Here is a 15087-nt window from a genome sequence, read left to right as displayed (position 1 = left end):
CTTCCGACGCCGAAACCTCCACTTCCTTATGAAGAAGCCTCACATGCGACTTTGGTTGCGAACTGGAGTCCTTTCCGGAGTGATGACGTGACTCATGACCTTTTTTCTTATGCTTCTTCCTAGACGACTTTGAAGCATGAGCAGATGACGAATCCGATCGCGACCTCGATCGAGACCTCGACCGTCGAGACAGACTTCGAAGTTATCTTTTCTTTTTTATTTTTAAGCTTCGCAACGAGGAGCTTCGTCTCCCTCTCCTGAAGGGTCTTCGGAGTCATTTTCTTGCACGATGGGCAATCCTCGATGTCATGGTCGCCAGACGCAGCACTCATGCGGGTCAGTTATGGACATGGTCTTGCCACATTCCCAGCAAGCCTTAAAACCAGTCTTCTAAGACAACTCGACAGAAGACGAAGATACAGTGAAAATAATCACGAAGTAACAAAGTTACTACAAAGCTACTGTACGATCCCAGAAAACCGTTAGCGTCGACGATGCGGAAAAAAGGAAACTGATTTCATCACGCCGGCGTGGGCCTAATATGGTGTCGATCACGTCAGCAGAGTCACCGCGCGATGCCGTGCCTCTGTGACGTCGGTCTACGTCGGCGCGAAGCTACAAAAAGAATTTCTGAATGCTGCTGACGCAGGGGGATATTCACAAGGTGAGGAATCCACTGGTAGATGTATCTATCAGAATACAAGTTTTAAAAATACTGCAACAGAAAATGCACCTAAGACGTCAACCTCTTCCTATGTACCACAGCAAAATATATTGGTGGTAACAGGTGGTAATCTTCCAGCCACCTACCCGAAAGCTAGAAAATTAAGATGCAGAGTTACAGACATCATAATAAACACTGGTCTAAGACAGTAAAAGATGCTGATATTAGCAACACACTCATAAAAAAATACTACAAAGTTGTATAACCCAACGAAAGAAACTCACTTTGATTTTTCACAAGCTCTTACTACTCAGAAAATACTCCATGTCCAAACCCCAAAACAGACTTCGAGTCTTCAACATATTAAATGGCGTGAAATCCTACGTTTCCAAAGACTTTTTAAACGTAAAAAGGCTCCGGGCCCAGACTGCTTCATACCCAAATGTAATCAAGTCCTAAACAAAACAATAACTTCAAGACCCTTTATGCTGTTCAACTCATTTAAAGACTCAAGTCTGCCAACTAGAACTTCCACAGAAGCGATCACACAAATGTACAAGAAAGAGAAATAGCAGCAGCACAACAAACTATTGTCCCATATAATTAATTAATAAAGACTGTAAAATTCTAGTGAATCTTTTAGTCACTCATTCACCTAGTCAATACTGATCAAATAGGATTTGACAAAGGCAGATTTGCAGCAGCAAATGCCAGAATGTTTGCCAATATTGCACAAGCAAAATTAGATAAAAACACCTAGAGCACAATTACCAAAAAGAGGTTTGACATTAGAGATTTTTTTTCTGACCTATGCAGGACTTTAGAATGGCATGGCATCTGTATAAAACTACTTAACTACATACTACCTCCAACAGGTTCCATCTATTATGTGGTGCCAAGCAAGTTTATCCTCTATATCTGCTTATAGTTATACTTGTATTTGAACCTTTAAGAGAGCCAGGAACAGTAATGGAATAGACTGTATCAAAGTAGGACCAAATCTTACAAATTGTCCCTGCTCTTTATTAGCAATCCACAAAGCTCAATCCCCAATCTATTTAAGGAAATCGTTAGCTTTGTGGCACTCTGGATACCAACTACATCAGTCTTAAAAAAAAAAACTTAACCCCACCACAGACCGATTTAAACTTTGATCAAATGCAACTTGAAAGGTGCCCCGCCAAATATCATATCTGGGCTCCTCCTTTAGCACCAGAACTGTTGCTCATCTTGCCCTTAATCAAAATTAAGTCAGGAGTTAAAAGCCAAATGCTCTATAAAGTATCCCCTCGACCTCTCATGGTGACTAGACACCATCAAAATGAAGATATCCCCTTTAATGTAATATTCCCAACAAATGTTTTCCCATCCACTCTCTCCTTTTCCAAAGGGGATTAACAATCTTCCCAAACAAAGATAAGAGTTTAAAAAACCTCTCTCAAAATGTCAATTCCCTAAAACATTAGAAATTGTTAACTCCCCCGGTTCCAAGCCTCTACGAAGCTATCAGGTGGTCTGAAAGCTAGGCTCTTGACCCTACCGATCATATAGATACAAATCGAAGCATCACTACTAACCGTATTACCCAGGCCTTATTCCAGCCAACAATCGATAAGTAAAACAATAGTACCATAGTAGGATTCAGATCTACAAAAAAGGAGTCTTAAAAACCTAAGAAAGAAAACTATGTTACATGAAACAAATAACTCCAATTACTCAATATGGTTTAACTCACACCTCCATAGCACCAACCACCAATCAGGCTGGCCTACATTGACAGATCAAGGTATACAGTCTTTAGGATAACTCCGAAAATTAAAATGACCCAACGTTTATACTCTGTCAACAAAATGTTAAGCACAAAATCTCGAAAAGTTAATACGCACGTTCTATTTCGAGCTGACTAATTCACCTCAGCACTCCACCTCACAGGCCTATAAAAAGATCAGATTTAACTAGCTACTAGAGCTTCTCACTGCTCTAGCAATTGCCAGTCAGACTCTAGCAATTGCCAGTCAGAAAACGTTATTTCGGCTATATAGCTATAAAAGCATAACACATTACATTCTATAAAATAAAATTAATTATTACACAATCGATGAAGTCAAAGATCAATCAATCAAAGACATTTATAGAGCGCACTACCTACCCGTAGGGTCTCGAGGCGCTTTTGGGGGGGGGGGGGGGGGGGGGGGGGGGGGGGGGGGGGCGGCGCTACTGCTCGAACAGCCAGGTCTTGAGCTTCTTCCTGAAGGAGAGGTGGTCTTGGGTCAGGCGCAGGTCGGCCGGGAGGGAGTTCCAGGTCTTGGCGGCCAGGTAGGAGAAGGACCTTCCTCCTGTGGTGGCTCTGCGGATGCGTGGGACGGCGGCGAGGGCGTGGCTGGCAGATCGGAGGTACCGTTTGGGAGCGTAGAAGTTGATGCGGTTGTTGAGGTAGCTCAGGCCTTGATCGTGGAGAGCTTTGTGTGCGTGGGTAAGGAGGCGGAAGGGGATTCTCTTGTTGACCGGGAGCCAGTGTAGGTCTCTTAGGTGTCCGGAGATGTGGCTGTGTCGTGGGATGTCGAGGATGAGTCTGGCTGAGGCGTTCGGGATGCGCTGGAGTCTCTTCTGGATCTTGGCGGTGGTTCCGGCGTAGAGTGCGTTGCCGTAGTCCAGTCGGCTGGTGACGAGGGCCTGGGTGACGGTCTTCCTGGTCTCTGTGGGGATCCACCAGAAGATCTTCCGCAGCATGCGCAGGATGTTGAAGCACGACGAGGAGACGGCGTTGACTTGTCTGGTCATGGAGAGGGAGGAGTCCAGGATGAAACCCAGGTTGCGTGCGTGGTCCGTCGGTTTGGGTGCGGTGCCCAGGGCGGGGGGCCACCAGGAGTCGTCCCAGGCGGAGGGCGAGGAGCCCAGGATGAGGACCTCCGTCTTATCTGAGTTCAGTTTCAGGCGGCTCGTCGTCATCCACTCGGCTACCTCTTTCATCCCTTCGTGCAGGTTGGCTCTGGCGGCGGCGGGGTCGTTGGTCAGGGAGAGGATCAGCTGGGTTTCGTCGGCGTAGGAGATTATGTTGAGGTTGTGTTGGCGTGCGATGGCCGCGAGGGGGCTCATGTAGACGTTGGAGAGTAGGGCTCAGCGAGGATCCTTGAGGGACGCCGCAGATGACTTCGGTGGCCTCTGACTTGTACGGTGGTAGGCGGACTCTCTGTGTTCTTCCGTCGAGGAAGGAGGTTATCCATTCCAGCGCCTTGTCCTGGATTCCGACGTTGCTGAGGCGCTGCACTAGGGTGCGGTGGCAGACCGTGTCGAAAGCCGCGGAGAGGTCTAGGAGGATGAGGGCCGCTGTTTCTCCGTTGTCCATCAGGGCTCGGATGTCGTCAGTGGCGGCGATGAGGGCGGTCTCGGTGCTGTGGTTGGCGCGGAATCCGGACTGCGATGGGTCGAGGGATCCATTCGTCTCGAGGAAGGCGGCCAGCTGTTTGTTGACGGTCTTTTCGATGACTTTGGCTGGAAACGGGAGAAGAGAGATGGGGCGGTAATTCTTGAGTTCGGTGGGGTCTGCTGTAGGTTTCTTGAGTAGAGCGCTGAGTTCGGCGTGCTTCCAGCTCTCGGGGAAGGTGGCGGTGTCGAATGAGGTGTTGATGATGTCCCGCAGGTGGGGTGCGATGACAGCGTCGGCTTTGTTGAAGACGTGGTGAGGGCAGGGGTCGGTCGGAGATCCGGAGTGGACGGAGTTCATCATGTGGATGGTGTCTTCGGTGTACCGGGGTCCAGGCGCGGAGGGTGGTGGTGGGTGGCGTTGCTGCGGTCGTGGCGTGCGTCGGTTGGGTGCTGAAGCTGTTGTGTATGTCCGCGATCTTGTTGTGGAAGTAGGAGGCGAGGGAGTTGCAGAGGTCTTGCGATGGGGTGATGTTGTTGTTTCCGGCGTTGGGGTTGGAGAGCTCTTTCACGATGTTGAAGAGTTCCTTGCAGTTGTGTGCGTTGTCGTCCAGTCGGTTCTTGAAAGCCGTTTTCTTGGCGGTGCGGATCAGTTGGTGGTGTTTCCGGGTGGCGAGCTTGAGGGTGGTCCTGTTGTCCGGCGTGGGTTCCTTTCTCCAGGCTTTCTCGAGGGCTCGGCAGTTCTTCTTGGAGCTCTTGAGTTCGTCGGTGAAACATGGGGCTCTCTTATTGCCGGGTCTGCTGGGCAGGATCCTCAGAGGGGCGAGTTCGTCTGCGCATTTGCTGATCCACTTCGAGAGGTTGTCGGCGGCCTGGCTGGGGTTCGCTGAGCTGGCCGGAGGGTGCTGGCTCAGGGAAGCGGCGAGCTGGTCTGCTGTGATCTTATTCCAGCTTCTTCGGGCAACCTGTTGCTGGTGGTGGTGGATCGTCGTTCTTCTGAAGGTGAAGTGGATGCATCTGTAGTCCGTCCAGTGGAGTTCTGTGGCGTGGCTGAAGGCGATGTCTTTGCTGGATGAGAAGATGGCGTCGAGTGTGTGTACGGCGAGGTGGGTGGGGGTGGACACCAGCTGCTTGAGTCCAAGGTTGGCGAGGTTGTCGAGTAGGGTGCTGGTGTTGCAGTCGTTGTTGTTCTCCAGGTGGAAGTTGAAGTCCCCCAGGAGGATGTAGTCCGCGGAGGGGAGGGCGTGCGGGCTGATGAAGTCGGCGATGTCCTCGCTGAATTGAGTGCGTGGTCCCAGAGGTCGGAAGATCAGTGTGCCTCTGAGGGTGGTCTTCGGGTCGGTGTGGATCTGGAAATGCAGGTGTTCGGCGGAGGGTGGGGTGTTGTCGGTGCTGGTCGTGATGCGGATGGTGTTCTTGTGGATGATGGCGATGCCTCCTCCCACCTGGTTGGCGTTGCGGTCCCTCCGGGTGATCTTGTAGCCTTCTGGGATGGCGATGGCGATGGCGGGCGCTGAGGAGGCGTTCATCCAGGTCTCCGTGATGAAGGCAACGTCAGGGGCTGTGGCGTCTAGGAGGTTCCAGAGTTCGATGGCGTGTCTGTGGACGGAGCGGGTGTTGAGCAGGATGCACTTGAGGTGGGTGCTGCTGGTGTTCGGCTTGGCCGGTGCTGGTGTCGGGCAGGTCCGGATGCAGGTGAACTTGCAGGTGTTGCAGCTGAAGGGTCCGTGGACGCGTTGTGGGGTGGCTCTGCAGCATCCCATGAATCGTCCGGTGTTGAGTGCGGTGAGGGTGGCGGCTGTGTACGTCAGGCGGGTCGCTCGGGGTCCTCGCGGGCCAGGGGTCCTGGCACTGGGTGCGGTCCAGGCGCGGACGGGCGTAGACGGGCGTAGACGGGCGTAGACGGGCGTAGACGGGCGTAGACGGGCGTAGACGGGCTTACCTTTGGCGCGCCTTCGGCGCACAATCGACGCACCCGCTGTGCGTGACCGCTGCGCGTTCGCACGGTCGCCATATAAGGCGAAGTGCGTGGGTGGGCGGAGCAGCTGGGGGGCGGGAGCGGGGAGGGTACAGAAGGGAAAAAAGGGGCGGGGTTATCGGCTGTGGCGGGAAGCGGGGAGGGAGAGCGGAGGGCGGCGAGGCAGCGGGCAAACAGGAAGGAAAACCAAAATTACGGGCACACAAATAAGAAACAGGCACAAAGGAAGGAAAATACAAGCAATGCAAAACAGGCAAGAGAAACCGGCAGGCGCTCACGGACCACGCCGCTCGAAGGAGGGGGCGTGGTCAGCGGCAGCGAGGCAGGCAGCGAGGCAGTCGGGGCAAGGGGGCACACGCAGCAGCTGGTGGGCGTGCGGCGCGGGGGTGTCCTACAAGATAAGTATTCAAAACATCAATCAATTTATGCAAGATGATATATTACATTCTTATTTTAATGTTGGCTATCACCGGCTATCTACCCGACCCCCGAGAACCGATATACATAAATATCAAGAAAACCCAGGTCACCTAGATGGGAGTCATAAAACTGTTAAAAACGATTAAAAAAATAATTTAAAAGGAAAACATTAAAATTAGTTTGCCATAGGAGAAAAAATATCAATACAATTCTCTAGGTGTTGATATGCAAGAACACAAGACAATGGTGTTATTAGTGTAAAACACCTTTAGTTGCTATCCAGCTCTTTCCCCTTTAGGATGCCTCTACGTATACACCACATTGTTAATACAAATTTCGAGGTGGCGACTACAAACAATGGAAGTGTTTCATATTTGAGTAGCCTAAAGACCTCAGCATGATTTCTGAGCCCCAAATTTCTACAGAGTTTGAGGACCCACTTTGATGTAGACCCGTTATAGGCAGGACAGAAAAGCATTACATGGAGTTCTTTTTCTTCAGACGCGGAGCAGCCAGGGCAATCTGCTTTGGTTGCACCCTTCCATTTGTTCGTAAATGCACGAAGCGGAGGCGGACCGTGTCTGAATTGTAGATATAATTTTTTTGCCATGAATGGTTGTATGCTGTCCAAGGCCAATTCCAATTTGTACAGCTGTTTGACATCCAAAAACCTAGAGGTCAAACAGCATGAATTAACACACTGGGTCAACAAGGCAAGTTTAAATTCTTTAAAGGCAAGAGTTAGAGACTTTTTAGGAATACTGAGAAGTCTCTTCCGGAGTAAACCACATGTTTGCCCGCCCCAGTGAAAAGCATACACTCCTAACATAAGACAGTCATGGTAGGTTGACTGCTCCGAATGTGGACATAACATCCCTCAGTTCCTCCCTATAGGTAGCTAACTCTGTTATGCTCCATATGAGACACCAGAAAAGGAGGGGACGAGAGGAGATTATATCAACAATGGGGACAATGCCCAAGTCCATTCTGAGAGGTGTGCTTCTTGGGAGTCCCAGCAGCTGCTTAATGAAAGTATGCTCTGTGACCGATAGTGTGTGTGATGGGCAGTGTTCCCAAAGTTCAGCTCCATATAAAGAGGCTCCCCTTGCTTGGGTTTTGTAAATTTTTGCCGAGGGGACAACCACTTTTTGGGTGCAATTTTTTTAAACTTTCAAGATACCACCCGTTAATTGTATTACATTTAAATTGGCCTTCTTTGTTTGGGTCCCCCAATCCATCTCATCATTGAGTGTGATGCCTAGATAGTCAAAAATGGGCACTCTCTCCATTTTGGGATGAGGGCAATTAGTGGTTTTAGCGTGGAAGTCCATATATTTGGTTTTCTGGACATTTATTTCCAGATTCCTATTCCTGTAGAATGCACTAAACTCATCCAATACACGCTGCATACCCATTGGTGATTTAGACAGAAGCAGCGTGTCATCAGCGAACATTAAGGCCGGTATTTTAAGGTTTGCTAACCTTGGTGAGTCTATATCCTTCACTGCCAAGAGGGTTTCGATTAAGCCATTTAGAAAGAGGGTTGGCGCTAACACGCATCCCTGCCTCACCCCTTTCTCCTCCAGAAAGGGATCAGTCAATTCTCCTTTCTTGCCATATCTTACCCTCGCGTAAGTACCTTCATGTAAGCGCTTCAAAAGTTGACAAAGATAACCCGGCGCTCCCATGTCAAGTAGAAGACTCCATAACTCTTCACGATGGACCATATCAAAGGCGGACGTGAGGTCCACAACGGTTAGGTAGAGGCTACCCCCTCCAGCATTACATTTTTCCAATAGATTAATTACAATCTAAAGATCTGATCGATAGTCAAGGTTTTGGACCTGAATCCTGCTTCTAACGGAGTTAAAACATTAGACTCATCCATCCAGGAGGACACGAGCAAATATCTTTTGGGAAACATCAATTAGTCTTATTGGCCTATAATTTGCCGGATTAAGCGGGGAGCCTTTTTTTTTTTTAAATTGGAATAATTTCTGCACTAGCCCACATTATAGGGAGTGCCATACTCTGGATAATTCAAAAAACAGGGGTGGTTGGGCCCAGTGGGAAAAATTTCTTTCAGAGATGTAACCCGGTCAACAAAGAAACAATTTATCCCGGACAACAGCACACTTGCCACCGGATCACGAAAAATAAAGGAAATACTTTCTTCTCTCCCCGCACACCGATTCAGGCGAGCCAGTGTAAAACAATCCTTTTCCTTTTTACAAATAGTTCTCATGGACCCGATTCACACCGCCCTGATGAGAATCCTGTAAACTAAGTAACGGGATTTGAAACGCGTCGGCATTTCTCCCTTTTTGACATTCAATGCCAATGTTACTGGTGCAGAAATGGGCATTTTCTCCTGAGTTGTACTGATTCATTCTATCTCAGGTTTTGGGGTTTAATTTTGAAAAGTCTCTTACTCCCCAAGTTGTTTATTGATTACTGTGATTCTCCTAATGTTTATGATCAATTTGTCCATAATGTTTATGATCAATTGGTCCATGTCACAATCACGTACTCATTAATGATGTATATGTATTCACATGTTCACTGTTGTGTTTTTTCACTGTAAATATTCACAATTTGTTTTTCAAACTACATATGGCCATACATGAAGTTGATGGCGATCTTTTGTTTTAGTGTGAAAAAAAGAAAAAATAATTTGATAACCGAGTAAAAATCAAAAGACATAAATCATTGTCGGGGTAAACCAATAAAATTTTGTTTATCCGTCAACCAGCATTTATTGTTTCAACCAACATTTGAGGTTTAGGCAAAAATCCCCAAGTTTATAATACTCTGGATAATGGCGTTAAATAGGCTCTGCGGATAAGGGTCCCACACTACCTGTTCTTTTCTGAACAGTTCACCTGGGATTCTATCCAGTCCCGGTGCCTTGTTAGGAAGTATTTTGGCCAAAGCCCTAGTGACTTCCAACAATGTGCAGAGTGGTGGATCCAAATTTAGGGGAAATTGATCTAGGTCTAATATCTCAAATTTTACAACTTCATCTAGAAGCCTAGAATATAAAACTTTAAAATGTGATCTCCAATCTTCTTCCGCAAGATTTGGTTCTATAGCCGAATTGCCTTCGGAATTAACAGTCTTAACTAGGTTCTCATATCTCTGGTGCCTAAAGCTTTCCTGATTGTGTCCCACTTTTCTTTCTCCCAAGCTGCGTTAGCTTCATCTATAGTAGATTTGTAGTGTGACCTGGCTATTCTGGTACATAGAACGTCCAAGGGTGTTTGGGGTTCGGGGTTATTATTACATGGTTATAAAAGAGCTCTGCCAAATTTAAAAACATATCCCAATGGTTTGAATTGATCAGCAACAGGTATTCATGTCCTTGATAATTTTCATACTCCCAGAAGGCAGTCTATAAATGGGGAATTGATTGTGTATACAAGGAGACCATTTTTTCATTAGAAACAACTAAGATTCCCCACCGTACTCTTCTACCACCTTCTGTTACAACTAAATTGAGGGGGGGTTGGGTTAACAGACCCTGATCATCCTTGAGTTGGGGATAAGCTATCACAAGTACCAATGGGTTGTGGTCACTTTCACATCGGGGTTGGACCACAAAGTCCTTAATTCTATACAAATTCTCAACATCTACTAGAATATAAAAGATTGTAGAACCCTGTACCAATTTATTAAAGTTTGGGTTTCCCGGGCTGTCTGAAGGAAATCGGCCATTGCAGGCCCTAAGTGAATGAGTAAGTGTAAACGAGGCCATTTGAAGAATAAGGGGGGTCCTCCCCCTTGTAGGATAGATATTACACGCCAGAATTGACCAAACAGAATCTTCTTCACTTGTGATTGTAGAGCTTATACCATTGAGGGGCTCAAAGTGACAATTGAAGCCCCCCCCCCTCACCTCCCCCACCCACCACCAAAAATATAAATGGACAGACTACGGTAGAGCAAGAAAAAAAGAAGCGAAAGAATCTAAGGTCTGTGAGGTTTGCCCCATCCTCACTGGGCGAGAATATACATCGATAACAGCCAGCTTAAGTGTGTCATCAAAAGAAAGGAGGATACACAGAATATCCAAAGAATCAGTGTCCAGCACTTTAATTGTACAACCCAGATGAGTAGCAACCTAAATACAAAGGCCCCCTGAAGGTCTCCCCCCCTAAGCCCCTGCAAGGCTGGATCACAATATTCTACGTATCCTGTCCTATACAGTGGTACAGTGGACCATGTCTCTTGAAAGAGACATATCTCATGTGTATCAATGTATTCTCCCCAGTCGGGAAGATCCAGCTTATATGTAAGACCTGCTATGTTCCAGGCGAAAACCCTTGTGTTCTGCGGGTCTTTTAATTTGACCTTCTGAGTATACAAGGGTTCCTGCTCCTGCTGAGACACTTGGCAGGGTGGCCCCTCCCATCCGGTATATCTCCCAGAGCCTCCTCCATTGCTTTTAACGGGACGCTCAAACTTCCTGGGGTCACTATGGTCTCAAAGGTTTTCCTGGGAGGGTGATCCACAAACTCAGAACTATCACAATTTTGGGGCATAGCTGGCTGAAGGACTTTACCTTCGGATGGTTGAGCTGAGGGATCCAGTCAATCGACTAGGTCTAAACTGATAAATCTATTGCTCACAGGGATGTTGAAGGTCGGGAGTGTTTCAAAGCCCCGGACCATATTTAGCAGATACCATTCTGGGCACTCATTTCCCATTTTTTGTATACACCTCCCATTCTTTCTATCAGGGGACTAGGACGATATAAGTAGCCTAGAGGGAGCGTCTGAATGCTGCTAATCTCCCTAGATTGACTCTAATTCAAGATGTGTTGAACGACCCTTGTGCCCCTAAAATGAATCGAGACCCAATCCTCCAGGATTTCTTTCAGTCTCTGGCCCTGCCAACTAACCCGCCTAGCAAATAGAATTTCACTTTTATATTAAGGAGAGGAGTGGTCTGTGTTTATTTAACCCAAAAATTATTTAGTTTTTTAGTTCAAGGTAAGTCTCCCCTCTACCTGTTTCTAGCTCTGGTACTACAGTTAAGACGAGGTAGGTCTATACTTGGCAGGGTAGATTTTGTTGGACTCCTATTTGACTCCTTTTTCACTTCCAAAAATGTCCTCCTCCGTCTTGTTACCTCCGCTGTATAGTCCGGGAAAAAGGATATCCGCGAATTTTGAATTTGAATGGCTGGTGCCACTCTGGCCACCTGGAGGATGGTGTCGCAATCTCTAAAGTTAAAAAGTCTCGCTAGGATCGGGCGCGGTGAAGCCCCTGGCTTAGGCGTTCCCCCAGGTACCCTATGGGCCCGTTCCACGGTGAAGAAGTTTGAAAGGCCCTTGGGGGCTAGGTGGTTCTTTATCAAATCTTCCACATATAAGGCCATGGCTCCTGTGGTTTCAGATTCCGGGACACCCAAAATGCGGACGTTGTTCCGCCGGGAACAACCTTCATGATCGTCCAGCTTTTCTTTGAGCAGCTTATTGTCGGCCTGCAATTTCTCCATTGCGACCTGTAGATCTGAGACATCCTCCACCAATGATTTAGCTACCACCTCCACCTGCTTCACTCTTTCACTCATCTTCTGGAGGTCCGCCCGTATCAGGGTCACTTCTGTTGCGGTCGCTCCCACCGTTGCTTGTACCTGGGCCAAGGCATGCAAGAAGTCCTCCAGGGTAGCCTTCTTCGCACCGTCTCCTTCCGTGCCCTTGCCCATAGATTTGCGCTGCTCCGGCTGGGAGAGTGATTGTTTATCATAGGCGAATTTATCAAGCTTATCTTGGGTGGTGGTATTTCTGAGCCCTTTTCCCGCCATAGTGTCATGCTGGCGCTGTCAGCCAGCCGCGGCGTGCTGTTGGAGGATCGTTCGCAGCGGATGGTCCGTTAGGCCGAGTTGCAGCGGCGCCCAGTCTTCTTAGTTGTTAGACTTCCCACCGTCGGGCCCACACTCTCTACAACAGACGCGCTAGTTACTCAGGATTTAGTTCCAAAGAGGGCGTCCGGTCCCTTCGGTGAGAAAGTTCGTGCCTTCAATGGTGGACGGGATGTAAAATGGCGGCGACTACGCACTTACTTTCCGGACTTCAGTTGCACGTAGCGCCGCCGTCGTCCACTGTAATGTCTTGACATTGGAGCGATAATGCAAATCCTTATTCGATCTGGAAGGTTCTGCAGGCTTCCAACGCCGTTGTCGTGGGTCTGCGCTCGCTGCAGGCACTTCCGGTTTACAGCGTCGACCAGGCTCCACTTCCGTCCGGGCAGGTCCCAACCCAGCCACCGAGGCTGCACTCATGCCACCAGGCCACACACAGAGGTCGTCGTTTCTTCCCGTTCCCGGAGCGTCAATGCTTCCAAACTTTTCCTCCAAATGCTGTTCGGTCACCGGACCCGGGGCACCCCTTCTGGGTTCGTTTTTGAACGGATAGGCATGCGGATTGTTGCGGGAAGCCGCCTTGCTACGGGAGCCTCTCTAGTTTGCTGCTGCCATCATCGGCTGCTAGCCACGCCCCTCGACCAAGTTCCTTTTAACCATCATCACTAGAGAAATGTTCTTTGCTCCACCCATAGACTCGAAAATAACTTTGCCATAGCAGACAACTATAGCTAATAGAGCTGGATGCCACTCAAAGTTTCTCTCCAAAGGTCATACACAAAGGATTAACCCCACGCCTCATTATAAACCTTTGAATATCTTCAGAACACACTCAGTCAATATATTAACTGATGTGCCGATCTAGCTACTCTAGATGTGCTAGAGTAGCTTTTAATAAATATTTTAATAAAAAATAAAACAATTTTTTTTAAAGAAATAGGAGAAAATTGGCCAATTTATCCTCTTAAATGCGGTTAAAAATACTTTCTTTACAAAAATGGTTTTTCAAAACAATAGGTGCTTTGTAATCCAGAACATAGGCAGGACTATTGTGTTTATAAAGTTATCATAGGGAACTGCTGCATACAACGTATGAACAATAAACATTTGTTCAAGAGATATGCTGGAAAGAGGAGTTTGTTTTGGTTTCATCATTGAATTTACAACAAGCAAATTATTAACAAAAGAAAAAATTCAAACAACTTTCAAAGGAGAACATCTATCTCACACTCTCTGCCGCGGCTCCCTCCTCTTGCTCGCCTGTTTGAGCCTCCACGTCCTCGGCTCAATTCTCTGTCCCCTCTCTTCTCTCTGTTTTCTTTGTTTTCTGAGCTCTCCTTTCCAATGCTCCTCTTCTTCCCACCAACTGTTTCCCAAGAGGTCTAAGGAATGGAAAAAGAAAATTCTTTCAAGTAAATGCTGCATATAGAAATTAATGTATTCTATTTGCTGATCACACTATCAAAAAGAGCAATCTACAACTTAGACCAGACCGAGAAGCTCTCTGCAATTTGCACTAACGATTTGGGACTCGCCCAGGTTGATGCGATTTATGCCAAAACAATTGACATGATGGCCGCTCTTTTCCTTGACACTCGAGCCACATGCCAAGCAAAGAGCAGGAAACCTCCAGTCAAGTGGTATAATCAGGACTGAAGAGGGGCAAAGTCTAAACTGATATCTGCCATTAAAACCCGCGATGCTGCTGAGGTACGCTTAGCCCGATCCCAGTATAGGCGAGCATTACTGGTGGCAAAAAGGGCTTGGGATGATTCCCATTGAGAGGAGCTGAAGCTGGCTAGTCAGTCCAAAAACGGTGAGCGATTTTGGGCACTGGTTAGAAGCTCAAATGGTGGCGACGCAGAACCAATACCCAACCATATTACAGATGGGGAGTGGTTCGATCACTTTAGGAGTTATGAAGATAACAGTGGGCCCTCTGAACACGACATTACCTATGAAAGATGCTTCGTCCTTTATAGATCCTGTAGGGCAAAAAGAGGTCGAGACAGCCATTAACAAAATCGTACAAGGGAAGGCACCGGGCCAGGATGGCATCCCTGGAGATCTATTTCGTGCCAATATCGAACAATGGGCTAAGTTCTTCTCCCTTCTGATTAATGCCCTCCTTCAGGGGTCTCCGGTCCCGATTTCTTGGAAAGAGACCGAGGTGATCCCGATTTATAAGAAGGGACAAAGGGGAGACCCTGCCAACTATCGTCCAATCAGCCTCATTGATGCTGGTCAGAAGGTGGTTGGCAGGGTTCTTCTGGAAAGGAGCCTTTCATGGGCAGAGGAGAATAACATCTCCCCATTCCAGGCAGGTTTTAGAGCGTGTACTAGCACTGTTGTCCAGGCATTTAGGCTGGTTTTACTGCCCTGGAAGATAGTAAGCAACCTGGTTCCCTGAGAGCGCCTGTGGACGGTTTTGCGGGAGATGGGGTTTCCCTTACCCATTTTGAATTTGTTGGCCCGAATGCACGAAGGAAATTACGCTTGCATCCGGTGGGGGACTCCGCAGCAGAAAACGGACAAAATCCCGGTAAACAGAGGTGTCCGCCAGGGATGCGTCCTGGCGCCGACCCTCTTTTCATTGTTTGTAAATGGGGTTGTGTAATTTTTATCTGATGCCGATGCCCCTACCCTGGCCGGTGTTAAAGTCCCCGCTATGCTCTTCGCGGACGATACGCTATTGGTATCCAAAACTCCTAGGGGACTTCAGAAGCTATTGGATCGGTTCTGCACTTTTTGTAACTTAAGGGGCTTGGTCATTAATACAAACAAAACCAAGCTCCTT

General features: G+C 47.8%; 1 protein-coding gene across 4 annotated transcripts in view; it reads right to left on the bottom strand.

The window, feature by feature from the left end:
* The window catches only part of UBAP2 (ubiquitin associated protein 2), a 1436418-nt gene that overhangs the window by 1168194 nt on the left and 253137 nt on the right, over positions 1-15087 (bottom strand). For all 4 annotated transcript variants that reach the window (XM_086960301.1, XM_086960303.1, XM_086960302.1 and 1 more), the window contains exon 5: positions 13519-13672. In XM_086960301.1, coding sequence (XP_086816427.1) covers positions 13519-13672 — 154 coding nt within the window. The remainder of the gene's footprint in view (positions 1-13518; positions 13673-15087) is intronic.

This window comes from Lissotriton vulgaris, chromosome 3_1, assembly GCF_964263255.1.
Source record: "Lissotriton vulgaris chromosome 3_1, aLisVul1.2, whole genome shotgun sequence".
Classification (NCBI taxonomy): domain Eukaryota; kingdom Metazoa; phylum Chordata; class Amphibia; order Caudata; family Salamandridae; genus Lissotriton; species Lissotriton vulgaris.
This window is presented reverse-complemented; position numbering and strand designations above follow the sequence as displayed.